General features: G+C 55.2%; 1 protein-coding gene across 5 annotated transcripts in view; it reads left to right on the top strand.

Annotated features, from left to right (window-relative positions):
- The window catches only part of ATP2C2 (ATPase secretory pathway Ca2+ transporting 2), an 83,624-nt gene extending 71,455 nt beyond the window's left edge, over positions 1-12,169 (top strand). For 4 of the 5 annotated variants that reach the window (XM_003917252.4, XM_021932227.2, XM_021932226.2 and 1 more), the window contains 10 exons: positions 1,940-2,110; positions 3,154-3,251; positions 3,337-3,387; positions 4,851-5,017; positions 6,381-6,449; positions 6,531-6,647; positions 7,846-7,993; positions 9,746-9,844; positions 10,020-10,161; positions 11,609-12,169. In XM_003917252.4, the coding sequence (XP_003917301.1) occupies positions 1,940-2,110; positions 3,154-3,251; positions 3,337-3,387; positions 4,851-5,017; positions 6,381-6,449; positions 6,531-6,647; positions 7,846-7,993; positions 9,746-9,844; positions 10,020-10,161; positions 11,609-11,727 (1,181 nt within the window). In that variant the 3' untranslated portion in view covers positions 11,728-12,169. Of the gene's footprint in view, positions 1-1,939; positions 2,111-3,153; positions 3,252-3,336; positions 3,388-4,850; positions 5,018-6,380; positions 6,450-6,530; positions 6,648-6,763; positions 6,851-7,845; positions 7,994-9,745; positions 9,845-10,019; positions 10,162-11,608 lie in introns of all 5 variants that reach the window. The other variant, XM_003917253.5, reaches the window with a different exon arrangement.
- The last annotated feature ends 1,043 nt before the right edge of the window (positions 12,170-13,212 follow it).

Raw genomic sequence — 13,212 nt, 5'->3', positions numbered from 1 at the left:
CAGCCAGCGCCTTCGCCCGGATGCCTGTTGCGCTGCTGCAGAGCATGAGGACGTGTTCCAGGGGCTTGCTCCAGACTTTGGGGGAGAGTGTAATGAGAACGGGTCAGTGGCAGAGGAACAGTGAGACCTTTTCCTGTGTCCCCCAGTCCACACGCAGGTCCTTTTGTGTTTACAAATGAACTTGTCTTCCACCTGTGGCTGGGAAAGCTACAACCTGGGAACTGGCCTTAGAGAAGGCCTGTGCGTTTTTCCAACCCATGTCTGGCCTGAGAAGAGAAGGGATGTTATTCCTCAGCAGGCGACCGTGAACTGATGCCTGCTGCCTGGCAGGCCTGGGGCAGTGCCCGGGTGACTTAGAGAAGCACCAACCTGCTAGATCCCCTGGAGTGATTGCTGTGAGGATTGGAAGAGTCAGTGAATCCTGTCTTGGGTTCTGAGACCCCCGACCCCACACACATCCAGGGGAAGATGACAAACCCCATGGAGCGGGAAGGAGAGTCGGGGTGAGGGGAGCACGGAGGCAGGAGTGAGGACCTCCAGGGACAGAGGGCTGCTAGGTGGCCACTAGAAGCAGGGGATGCTCCTGCTTCTAGTTTGGTGGGGGGGGGGGGGCATTGGAAAAGGAGAGGAAGAGCAGCAGTGTCATCGGTGCAGGAGGGATGCCAGCCCTGTCTTTGGTGTCAGTGAGGTGAAAAGTCCACCACCCCCTCCGAGATCACCCGGTTGGCAGGAGCTGGGCCTGGCTTCTGTGCCACCAAAAGAGAGTCAAGGCCCAGGGCAAGCTCACAGCAAGAGTCCCCTCAGCTGGGTCGCTCCCCTGTCAATTTTTAACCTCTGTGCAGCTCCCCCACGTCTGCTGGCAATGACAGAATGAGTTAGCACAGAGCAAATGAGGACAAGAATTGTCAGAACTGTCCTATCCTACTCCACCTCACGTGTCCCATTCTGGGCCAGCTCAAACAGGTTTCTGTGGCCACTTTTGTTGGGAAGTGGGGTGGGTCTTATACCATGAGTGGTGTATTAGTCTGTTTTCATGCTGCTGGTAAAGACAGACCTGAGACTGGGTAATTTATAAAGAAAAAGAGGTTGAACAGACTCACAGTTCCACGTGGCTGGGGAGGCCTCGCAATCACGGCGAAGGTGAAAGGCATGCCTTACATGGCAGCCGCCAAGAGAGAATGAGGGCCAAACTGAAGGGGAAACCCCTTGTAAAATCATCAGATCTCATGGGACGAATTCACTGCCACAGAACAGTGTGGGAAACCACCCCCGTCATTCAGTTCTCTCTCACTCGGTCCCTCCCACAACCCGTGGCAATTATGGGAGCTGCAATTCAAGATGAGATTTGGGTGGGGACACAGTCAAACCCTATCAAGCGGACAGCAGTGGTATTTTCTGCTACGCGGCTGTTTCTGGCTCCCCTCTCTGTCTGGTGTGCATCTGCGCAGGCCTGAGAGCTGCTGCAGGCATCTCTGTCCTCCCTTTCAGTCTAGGGACTTGATGCCTGAGCCCTCCGCAGACCGAGGAGGATCTGGGCCATGGTGGGGGCTGGCTGGGGACTAACAAAGGGTTGGGCATGTTGCCTCACACCTGTCATCCCAGCACTTTGGGAGGCTGAGGTGGACGGATCACCTGAGGTCAGGAGTTTGAGACCAGCCTGGCCAACATGGTGAAACCCCATCTCTAGTAAAAATACAAAAATCAGCCGGGCCTGGTGACGCATGCCTGTAATCCCAGCTACTCAGGAGGCTGAGGCAGGAGAATTGTTTGAACCTAGGAGGCGGAGGTTGCAGTGAGCTGAGATTACACCACTGCACTCCAGCCTGGGCAACAAGAACAAAACTCCCTCTAAACAAAATAAAACGAAAAAACAGAAACAACAAAAACAGATGGCCCCTGAGCCCCCAGTGATCCCTCCTTACTCCCCCTCTTTCCTCAGTTCTGGCTCTGGCTTCTGGGCCCGAGCTGGGGCGGCTGACATTTCTGGGTCTCGTTGGCATCATTGACCCCCCGAGAGCTGGCGTGAAGGAAGCAGTTCAGGTTCTCTCCGAGTCTGGCGTGTCCGTGAAGATGATAACGGGAGATGCTCTGGAGACGGCCTTGGCCATAGGTAACCGGGACAGGGTCAGGGGTGAGGACGAAAGGACCCGTCCATCCTTTACAATGGGGGGCTGCAACCAAAGGGAAGCCTCAGCAAACTTGGTCAGGAGTGCTCACACCTAGCCCTATGGACTTAAAAAAGACGCTCAGTATTCGTGGCCAGCATTCCAATTTCTGAGGTGTTTCCTGTTTCTGAAATGTTGGCAGGTTCTGCAAAAGGGGAAAAGTCCTCATGGATACTGAGGACCTACTGTGTGTCAGGGGCTTTTCATCCACTGTCTTCACAGGCAGCATCATGGCCATGCAGAGTTTCAGTCTGCCGTCTGCCTCTAGCTGTGTACCCCTGGCAAGCCATTGAACCACTCTGACCCTCAGTCTTCCTCAGTACGGGGCTAGCAGCCCTCCTGCTCTAGTTATTTTTTTGTTTTTTTTGAGATGGAATCTTGTTCTGTTGCCCAGGCTGGAATGCAGTGGCACAATCTCAGCTCACTGCAGCCTCTGCCTCCTGGGTTCAAGCAATTCTCCTGCCTCAGCCTCCTGAGTAGCTGGGATTACAGGCGCCTGCCACCATGCCCAGCTAATTTTTTGTATTTTAGTAGCGATGGGGTTTCACCATGTTGGCCAGGCTGGTCTTGAACTCCTGACCTCAGGGAATCTGCCTGCCTTGGCCTCTGAAAGTGCTGGGATTACAGGCGTGAGCCACTGCGCCCAGCCCCACTAGTTACTATTATATGGGTTGTCACAGCCTGGGGCTGTGAAAAGGTTCATGGGCTTTGGAATCAGAGCCGTGTCGGGTTCCAGTGTTACTCCTTACCAGCTGTGCATCCTCAGCAAAGTCACTTGTGTTTCCTCACCTTTCAAGTGGGGATAATAAGGCATTTGGTGTAAGTTAATCCTGTGGATAGAACCAAGGCCATGCAGCATAGTAGGTCCTCAGTAAAGGGTCTCCAGCATGGTTTTATTCTCGATATTCCCTGTGGCCGAGGTAGGGCCGGGAGTGAGGGGTGGGGACGGGGGCCTCGGAGCAGACCCTCACAACAGGTTCTCCTGAAGGAAGAAACATCGGCCTGTGCAACGGGCAGCTGAAAGCCATGTCTGGGGAGGAGGTGGACAGCGTGGAGAAGGGCGAACTGGCTGACCGCGTGGGGAAGGTGGGTCCCCAGAGGCAAGGCTGGCGGCGGGGCTGGGTCACAGCTCTGAAATCTGATTCTTCGCCTTCCCTGTCTCCGTGTCCAGGTGTCCGTGTTCTTCAGGACCAGCCCAAAGCACAAGCTCAAAATCATCAAGGTTCGCTGGGTGAGGCGGGCACAGGCTGAGCTGCTGGGGCCGGGCCAGAGACACTGTGGCTCAAGGAGCTCATGCGTCTGTTGGGTGACAGTGCAGGGCCCGGCTGTGGCTTCCTTCTCTAGGTCCGGGGCAGCTGCCCCCAGGGTTACCTTTTCATAGCCAGGGGGAGGGGAAGAGGATGAGCAGGGGCACATGGGCAGCTCCCTTGGAGAGGACGAGGCTCTGAAGTTGCCAGCGTCACTTGCGCTCACAGCCCCTTGGCGAGAACGCAGTCATGGGCCCAGGTTTAGCTGCAGGGGATGCTGGGAAGTGTCATTTCTAGCTGGGTGGACACGAGCCCCACTAAACCTGGGGATCCTTTTAAGGAGGAGGGGAGAACTGGGGGACCCTTGCCACATACACTGAAAACTGGGAACTGTAATTGGATAATGCAAAGGGAAAAACTACAACAGAAGCTGTCTTTTTCGTTTTTTTTTTCTTTGTGGGGGGTCGGGGTGGGGTGGGTTGGAGGCACGGAGTCTCGCTCTGTCACCTATACTGGAGTGCAGTGGCACAATCTCGGCTTGCTTCAACCTCTGCCTCCCAGGGTCAAGCGATTCTCCTGTCTCAGCCTCCCGTGTAGCTGGGATTACGGCCTGCACCACCACACCCGGCTAATTTTTGTATTTTTAGTAGAGACAGGGTTTCGCCATGTTGGCCAGGCTGGTCTCAAACTCCTGACCTCAGGTGATCCACCTACTTTGGCCTCCCAAAGTGCTGGGTGCTTTTTGGCATTATTCCTGTCATTCAGCTCTGTGCCTCTGTTTCCTCATCTGTAAAATGGGGGAACTATTAATGCCGTCAGCTAATTCACAGGGTTGGTAGAGGATTAAACAAAGCCAGGCCCATGAAGCTCTTGGCACACAGCAGGTGCCCAATCAAGAGCTGATGTGATTTTTCTGACCCTGCATATGAAAGAAAGGTAGAAAACGTGCGGGTTTTCTCGCCTGTGCTCTGAAAGTTGGCCCTTGAGCTCTTTTAGTAGACGGGCTTTCTTCTTTCATGTCATTTTTAGCTCTACAGAGTAAATCCCTATGCGAGTTACTCCTCAAAGAAGGTAGTCATACTTACCAGGTACCTCATGGTTTCCAGAGCCACACTGTTGATTACCATATTTTTACTGGGGATGGATCACCTTTATGAGCCTTTCCTGACCTTGCTGGGCACCGTCACATCCGCCATCTCAGTTTGGGCCTCACTACAGCCCTAGGAAGAAGGAACTGTTGCTTCCACTTTGCAGATGGGGAAACTGAGGTCAAGAGGGTCAAGGGCTCACCCAATTCCCACAGTTAATGTGGGTGAAGCTGGGATTCAAACTCCACGTGCCAGACAGAGGTCTCTGGGGCTGGCCACAGGGTGTGTGTGGCCGGGCGTTTCGAGCTGGTCCTCGGGCTGCAGGCCTTCATTGCCTGCTCTTTCCAAAGGCTCTGCAGGAGTCAGGGGCAGTCGTGGCCATGACTGGGGATGGGGTAAACGACGCGGTGGCCCTGAAGTCTGCAGACATCGGGATCACCATGGGGCAGACAGGGACGGACGTCAGTAAAGAGGCCGCCAACATGATCCTGGTGGACGATGACTTCTCAGCCATCATGTAAGCTGCCCTTCTGGTAGATTTTTAGTTGCAAAAATGCCTGGGGCCACCAGCTTCTCCCTGGGACCTGCTACTGTGGAGACAGAGGGGGTCTTGCAGAGTCCCCAGGGAGAGCTGAATCTCGGGGCTGGTCAGTGTGGCAGGTGCCCCCAACCCCAAACACCAAGAGCCTCTCATAGCAGGATCATAGTGTCCATGGCCCCTGGGGCTAGTCACATGCTGCACCCAGGGGAATGTCACGGACATGAAGCAGGGATGGGATTTGCTGCCTGTGGGTGCATTTCATGTGTCCCTGGGAATGCCCGCCGCGCTCAGGCTGGTGGGCAGCAGCTGAATCTGTAGGGAAAACCTGTGGCCAAATACATGGTCGCAGTTGAGTGTCGGGTGAGAAAGGATTACAGTGAGCATCTTCAGTGTGAGGCTCACGTGTCGATAGATACATCTCATGTATTGACAAGAGACCTGGGTGCAAACACCCCCACCGCTCCCCACCGAGGTGCTCTTTAGGTTCTGGGTTTACACAAAACTCTTTGTTCCATTTCACTTTTCTGTATTTTTTTCTTAATACATTTACCTTCCCTCTGGATCTAATTTTAACTAGTTCTAAGACTGTCCTCATAAGCAAATCGTAGTAGTTGGGGGTGAGGGAAAACTTTTTTAAACCTGATATCAAAAAATCCAAATGAACAAATATTGAGGCCAGGTGTGATCGTGCACTTTACAAAGCTGTCTCCACAATTGATTGGCCATAGGAAGCCTTAACACACTTAGTCATAATATCAGCTCTGTAGTTCTTTTGCAAAATTTTTTAGTAAAATCTGGCGCGGCGGGGCGCGGTGCATAGATGATTTTTCTACATGCATGACCCCAGGTCAAGGTTTAAAAGGGCTTCCATGAAGAGCCTTCTAAAGACAGAAGTAGGTGATGTCCTTCAGCCTCCCCCTCCCTCCCTCCTTACTGTCCCCCGGACCTCATTTTTAGGCCTAACTGGTTTTGCTGCGTCTCTCTCTTCTCTTTGGTAAATTGCTGAGATGTACGGAGCACTTCGGGAGTCTGGGCAGGGATGGGATCCCTGGGCTCGGCAGAAGAGTAATTGATGGTCCAATTGGAGGTATCAAGTGTACCTTTGGCACAGAAGGGCGAACATGGCTCAAGGATCAGTTCCCAGTGACCAAGGGGCACCTGTTAGAACACTACCATCTCCTACAAATGTGTCCCCAAGAATGCCAGCAAGGGGAACCAGCAGAGGTCCAAGTACAGCGTCCATCTGGGCAAGTCCCCACTGCCCCTTGCAGCAATCAACGTACTGGCTGAGCCCTCCCGCAGGCCCTCTCTGTGAGTAAACGGCTCTCTTCTCTTGCAGGAATGCGGTGGAGGAAGGCAAGGGGATTTTTTACAACATCAAAAACTTTGTCCGATTCCAACTGAGCACGTAAGTAGAGGCCGGCATTCTGAGTGTCATTAAGGGCCACGCCTGGTGGGTGGCCGCTGACTGGCTGCGTGTGGCCCGCAGGAGCATCTCTGCCCTCAGTCTCATCACTCTGTCCACCGTGTTCAACCTGCCCAGCCCCCTCAACGCCATGCAGATCCTGTGGATCAACATTATCATGGATGGGCCGCCGGCGCAGAGGTAAGGCCAGGCCAGCTGGGAGCCCTGTGTCTCCTTACCCCGCTGCGGGGCTGCCTGGGGCTGCTGGCTGTGCCCTAAGGCTATAGGGATGAACACACACTGCCGCTTTCCATCAGGAGTTCCCAGAAAACTGAAGTGTGTTGCACTGGAGTGAGACTGGGAGTAGAAGGCAGAGGAGAAAGTACCTGGGCCGGCAGGGCTGGGCGAGGATGGAATTTCCCGCTCCCTCTGCCTGGATGCTCTCCCTGGGCGACCTGCTTTGCTCATTCTCATTCTTCATTCCAGTCACTGCCTTCAGGAAGTCTTCCCTGATTGCACTCCCACTCAATCCCCTCACCCTGCTATATTTTTCCCTAGAGATGGAAGATACACACACGCTTTTCCTTATGGGTTTGATTGTGATCTGTCTCCCCTTTAGAACATCAGCTTCGTGGAGGTGGAGTTTGTGTTTTATTCCTGCTGTCTAAAGCACCTTGCTACCCAGTAGGTGCTCAGGAGTCCACCCGCTCCTTAATATCCCCTTCCACAGGCCAGCCAAGTGGTGTGGGGGAAGGAATGTACTTTGGAGTCAGGAGACCCATGTGGCCACGCGTGCGTAACTGTGTGAGCGCAGCGCCGACGTTGCTTCCGCTGGAGCTCAGTGTTGCTGTTATTACCAGTGACAGCTGCCAAGGGAAAGACAATCCTCATTTGTGTCCCCAAAGCCAAGCGTGAGGGTTACCTCTCCTGCCAGCTCTCCCTGGGAGCACGAAGCTAGTCTGAGCTATGTCTGAGCTGCTCCCACTATGCCACCCACTGCTGGTCTAGCCTCAACCCTGCTGTGTGGAATTGGCTGGAGGCAGGTCTCAGCTGATGAGGGGCCCTGCGGAGGGCAGAGCCTGGAGCCTGTTTCTCCAGGCTCAACGTGGGGGGTCGCCTCATGGTGATGGAGATCGCCTGGGTGTATGGAACTGTGTGTGGTTGGCCTCAGTGGGTGGTCTTCCTTCAGCCTGCGGGACAGATGGAGGGGCACAGCTGCCCATGGACTCGGGCTCTGGGGCTTCTGCAAGGCATGAGGAGGGCAGGTGCGATGCCTGGGGGCATTCAGCAAATGCCTGGCCCTGCCCGCTGTGCCTGGGAGGCTTATGCATAGCTGTCTCAAGGGTCCTGTATTTCATTCCTGGTTCATTTCAAAGCGTCTGTGTCTTGTTTGGAGCAGCTTGGGGGTAGAGCCCGTTGACAAAGACACCCTCAGGCAGCCACCGCGGAGTGTGGGGGACACCATCCTCAGCAGAGCCCTCATCCTGAAGATTCTCATGTCCGCAGTTGTCATCATCAGCGGGACCCTCTTTATCTTCTGGAAGGAGGTGAGCGAGGGCCGCCCCCTCTTGTTCTGTAAGAGTTCTCCAAGTCCTGGGGCTGTACAGATGCTGGGGACTGCAGTCCCTGCCCTCCTGCCCCAGCTCTCATCTGGGAGAGGCAAACATGTACACACACAGGACAATGTGGTGCCAGCAGAGGGACGGGGAGCATGAGGCAAAGGGACTGGGTGACCCCTGAAGGAAAGGAGGTCGCCAGGTGTGTGCCTGGGAACTGCAGAGGCTGGCGGGGTGGGGATGACTTTGCCGAGACGGTAGTTGATATGTACTTGAGGCCCCGTACATCAGGTTTCTTCCTATATGGGACAGGATGCCCCCTGTTCCCTTGTCACCAGCAAACAATTTGAAACCTGCTAAAGATCCTCCTGTGTTATGCTCTAGAGGTGACTGTTTGTTTCGGATCTGGGCCTGGGTCAACTTTTCAAGGCCTGTAGGTTCAGGGAGCTCTGGGCCAGGATGGGCAATGACCTAGGTGGGAAATGAGGCAGGTGACCCCTGTGACCACACTGCAGGTCGCACATGTGCAGGAAGGGGGAGGGACCCTAGCCAGGAACCCTGCATCCATTTTTCCTCCTGCTCTCCGTCTGCCCCAAGCAGAACAGCTCTGTTTCCCCTGCGTTCTTACCGGCCTGGGAAGGCCGTGAAGGCCCCTGCGCTTGTCCAGCTTGGGGTGAAAAAGATGGGCCAACCCAGTGGTCCTCAGATTGGGGTCCCAGTAGTGGCGTCAGCACCCCTGCGCCCCTAAGAATTGAGATGCCAGGCCCTGCCTCTGTCTCCACTTTAACACACATGCTCCAGGAGACTCAGCTGCAAGCTCATGGCTTAGCCCTGTGGTGTGGCCACCGAGTGCAGGAGGGTATCCATGGCCTGCTGCCCCAGCCAGGCAGAGGAGCCTCTCCTCAAGTGGTAGGAAGTTGAGGTGAGAACTGCTGGCTGAGCGTGGTGGCTCACCCCTGTAATCCCAGCACTTTGGGAGGCTGAGGCAGGTGGATCACCTGAGGTCAGGAGTTCAAGACCAGCCTGGCCAACACGGTGACACTCCGTCACTACTGAAAATACAAAAATTAGCCAGGCATGGTTGGGTGCCTGTAGTCCCACCTACTCAGGAGGCTATGGTGGGAGAACTACTTGAACCTGGGAGGCAGAAGGTTGCAGTGAGCTGAGATCGCACGACTGCACTCCAGCCTGGGTGACAGAGTGAGATTCCGTCTCAAAAAAAACAACTGCCCAGGAGCTTCTGACCATGGGCTGGTCTCACCTCAGCTCTGGCCATACCCTGCAATGTCACCCACCCCTGAGACCCTGCAGGGCTCAGAGCTGGGCAGGACTCCAGGGTGTCTGTCATAGAGCTGCACTCGGTCACCTCACAGGCTCTCATCGCCTTGGGCATCAGCCATCCTTCAGCCTTGTTTGTAGGAAGTGACGTTCACGCTGTGGGTTTAACTGGAGGCATCGCCTCCCCGGGAGACAGTTACTTCCTGGAGGAGGTGGTGGTTCTTCTGGCTGTGGGTGCCCCGCCCCCATCCTCGTGGTGGCAGCAAACCAGCATGTGCTGGAGAGACCCTGGTGTGGCACCCACTGACCTCACACCTGGAGGAAGCTGTGACCCATTCCTATTACTGAGCTTATAAGTGGCCCCCTGCCGTGCCCCAGGAGCCGTGAGGCAGGCCTGTGCCCTTTGGTTCAGGATGAATGATGTCTCGTCCCGCCTAACCTCTCGCCCGTGCGCTTGCCTTCCAGATGCCTGAAGACAGAGCGAGCACTCCCCGCACCACGACGATGACCTTCACTTGTTTTGTGTTTTTTGATCTCTTCAACGCCTTGACCTGCCGCTCTCAGGTGAGACCAGGGCTGACCCTCCTTGCTGCAGAGCTGTGGCGTGTTCTCGACAGCAATGCCCCAGCCCTGCCCACACCATTGAGCAGCTCTGGCTCAGCGTGGGCAGCCAGAGCTCTCCTGCCTGCACCTGGGCTATGGACAGCACACAATCCCCCATGTCACTTTCTCCCCACAGACCAAGCTGATATTTGAGATCGGCTTTCTCAGGAACCGCATGTTCCTCTACTCCATCCTTGGGTCCATCCTGGGGCAGCTGGCGGTCATTTACATCCCCCTGCTGCAGAGGGTCTTCCAGACGGAGAATCTGGGAGTGCTCGGTGAGTGGCGGGGACGGGAACGACAGGTGACCTCAGACCAGGGCCGTGGGGGGCGTGGCAGCTGCCAGGCGGGGAGCTGCAGCCCAGGAGGGGCGAGCGCGGGAAAGCGGAACTCACCAGGGGCCGGCTCTCTCTTCAGGGCCTTTCTGTCCTCACAGGAAGGGACTCTAATGTGGGTGATGTGAGGAGGCACAGAGGACACACAGAAACCTCCAGGAAGAGGCCCCTTGCTCAGGAATAGGGACTGGGGTCCAAGGGGCATCGGCATCACAGGCGTCAGGCTAGAGGCTCAGAGCACATGGAGGGAGCTGTGCAAGGCCTGGACTCAGCCTGGGATTGGGGAGCCTGGACTTGACCCTGGGGCCAGTAGTGTGACTTAGCGATCTGGTCACCTGAAGACAGGGAGCTGGTCTGTCTTCTGGTTTTGGCTGGAAGGGACATGATTCAGTCACCATGGCTTTCCAAGGACACACACCGTGGTGTGGGGCCCAGGGAACTCCTAGACATCCTCAGCCAAGTGAACGTGTCACCCTTCTCTGAAGCTGCGGTGATGGCAGGTGTGGGGGCAGGGTTGGGAGGAAGAGGGAGCCAGGGGCAAATCATCGACCCCACCCTTCTCCTCACGGTGCTGACAGTCACCCCCACCACGGAGTAGAGGACGAGGGAGGCTGGTGAGGCAGCCTTCATGGGCCCCCCCTCGCTGGCAGGGCTCAGAGTGGGTCGTGGCTCAGATCTGGAGGGGCATGGAATTATCCATCAGGCCTGAGGCTGCAGTGACAACGGTCCTATGTGCTCCAGGCAAGACTGGGATGGTGAATTCTGCCCTGTCCTCCAAAAAGCAGTGTGGGTCACCAGCAGTGCCCTGCAGGAACAGACAACAGAAAGCCCCAAAACAATGTGCTCACTGGAGGCTTCTACCTGCTGGGAAGGCCGTCTTCCCACGGCTGAACGGGTTGTGCTTGGCAGCCCGTATGTTGGGAGTCATGGCAACAGGACGCCAGGGATCATTCCTCACTACAGCATATGATGGGAGCAGAGGAAGACGCTGGGAATTCATCCCAGGGAATGTGTCAGGGTGCACTGGACAGGGAGCCCAGACTGGTCACTCAGGACATTTGCAAGCACCAGCGTGCTGGAACAGGTGCTGTCGGGAAAGGAAACCCATTCCCCTTCCAGCTCGAGTCCGTAACATGCCCCCAGCTGCCTGCCAGACCACCCTGTGCTCTGGAGCTGCCTGGAGCTGCCTTGACAGATGGGCAGGGCCTTCTGGAACTGTAGCATTTTGGATCCAGGGTTGGGAAGATCTCCCTGCCTTGGGGGTAATGAAAAGGGCTGGTCCTCTGCACCTCTCACTTTATCAGAAGGACGTTCAGGGAAGGAGCTTCCTGCCGGGGCACAGAGCTGCGTGGTGTGCTCTCTGACCCTTTTCTGTTTTCCCCTTTGGCAGATTTGCTGTTTTTAACTGGACTGGCCTCATCTGTCTTCATGTTGTCAGAGCTCCTCAAACTATACGAAAAACACTGTTGCGGCACCCAGAGAGTCCAGACGCACCATGCAGATGTGTAGTGGCCCTCACTCTGCGGCACCTTCCCTAATCATCTCCATCTGGATGTGCCTGTGGCCCCTGCGGTGTCTCCTCTTCAGGGGAGACTTTTAGGACGGACGCCGCAGCCTTCTGTCAGTGACTCAGTTTTTCCTCCTGGGAACGCTGCAGGCATCTCGTGGGCTCCGGGGACCCAGGTCCACATCCATCCAGCACGCCCACTGGCTCTGGGACAGACAGGGAGGGGCCTGTCCAGAAACATCACACTATTTATTAAATCACAATGATTTTTATATATGTATCTGTGCCACAGCTTGCAGTGACGCAGGCCACTCGTGCCAGATACATGGGGCTTCTGAGAGGTAGTGGGTAGGATGGTCACACTCCGCCCATTGTCTTCCTGGAGGCCCCACCTCCTCATCATAAAATGAGGGCTTTTTAAATAAAGCGCTATACCAGGGGCTATTATTCTTTTGATGCATTTACCTAGGGTTTTTCATACAAGGGGCCAGGTTGGAAACCCACAGCTGTGTGTTAATGGCCACGTGGGGTGAGCAGCCATCCATCATGAATGGCCTATGGGAAGGCTTTTAGAGATAAAGAGCAGGGCTGGGCACGGTGGCTCACACCTGTAATCCCAGCACTTTGCAAGGCCAAGGCAGGCGGATCACTTGAGGCCAGCCTGGCCAACATGGCAAAACCCTGTCTCTACTAAAAATTAAAAAAAAAAAAAAAAAAAAAAAAAAGCAGCCAGGCCTGATGATGCACACCTGTTCATCCCAGCTACTCGGGAGGCTGAGGCACGAGCATGGCTCGAGTCCTAGAGGCAGAGATTGTACCACTGCACTGCAGCATGGGCAATAAAGCAAGATTCTCTCTCAAGAAGTGACCCTTCTCTCCGGAATCGGGAGCAGCAGTGTCTCCTGCTGCCTGCAGACGAGCTGGATTTCCCACTGCCCCACAGACTTCCAAAAACGGATCTGCTCTTCCACGTGGCAGAGGAGAGAGGGCTCCATGCTGTTCTTCTGCCTGAAGCCATGCTAGAACCACTAACGAGAACCAGAAGGGGAACTCCGTCCCCATCTCTCAGGAAATGAGGCCAGAGCTAGAACCCCCCAGTTGCTAGTCAGGCCTCACTAGAGAAAACAGAACCAAGAGGATGGAGAGAGATGCAGAGATTTGTTTCAAGGAACTGGTTCATAGGATTTGTGGGGCTGGCAAGTCTAACATCTTGAGGGCAGGCCCGCATCCTGGAGACCCAGGGAAGAGCTGGGGACGCAGGCTGGAGGCAGAATTTCCTCCTCCTCAAGGGAGTTCAGCCTTTTCCTCTTGTAGTCCTCAACTGATTGGACGAGGCCCACTCACATTACGAAGGATAATCTGTTTTACTTCAAGTCTGCGGACTTACATGTTAGTTACACAGTGCCATCTAGACCAGCGTTTGATGAAAATCAACGTGGCCTGGCCAAGTTGTCAGATAAAAGTAACCAATGTACCCAGCCACAGTA

The sequence above is a fragment of the Papio anubis genome, chromosome 18, assembly GCF_008728515.1.
Source record: "Papio anubis isolate 15944 chromosome 18, Panubis1.0, whole genome shotgun sequence".
Taxonomy (NCBI): Eukaryota; Metazoa; Chordata; class Mammalia; order Primates; family Cercopithecidae; genus Papio; species Papio anubis.
This window is presented reverse-complemented; position numbering and strand designations above follow the sequence as displayed.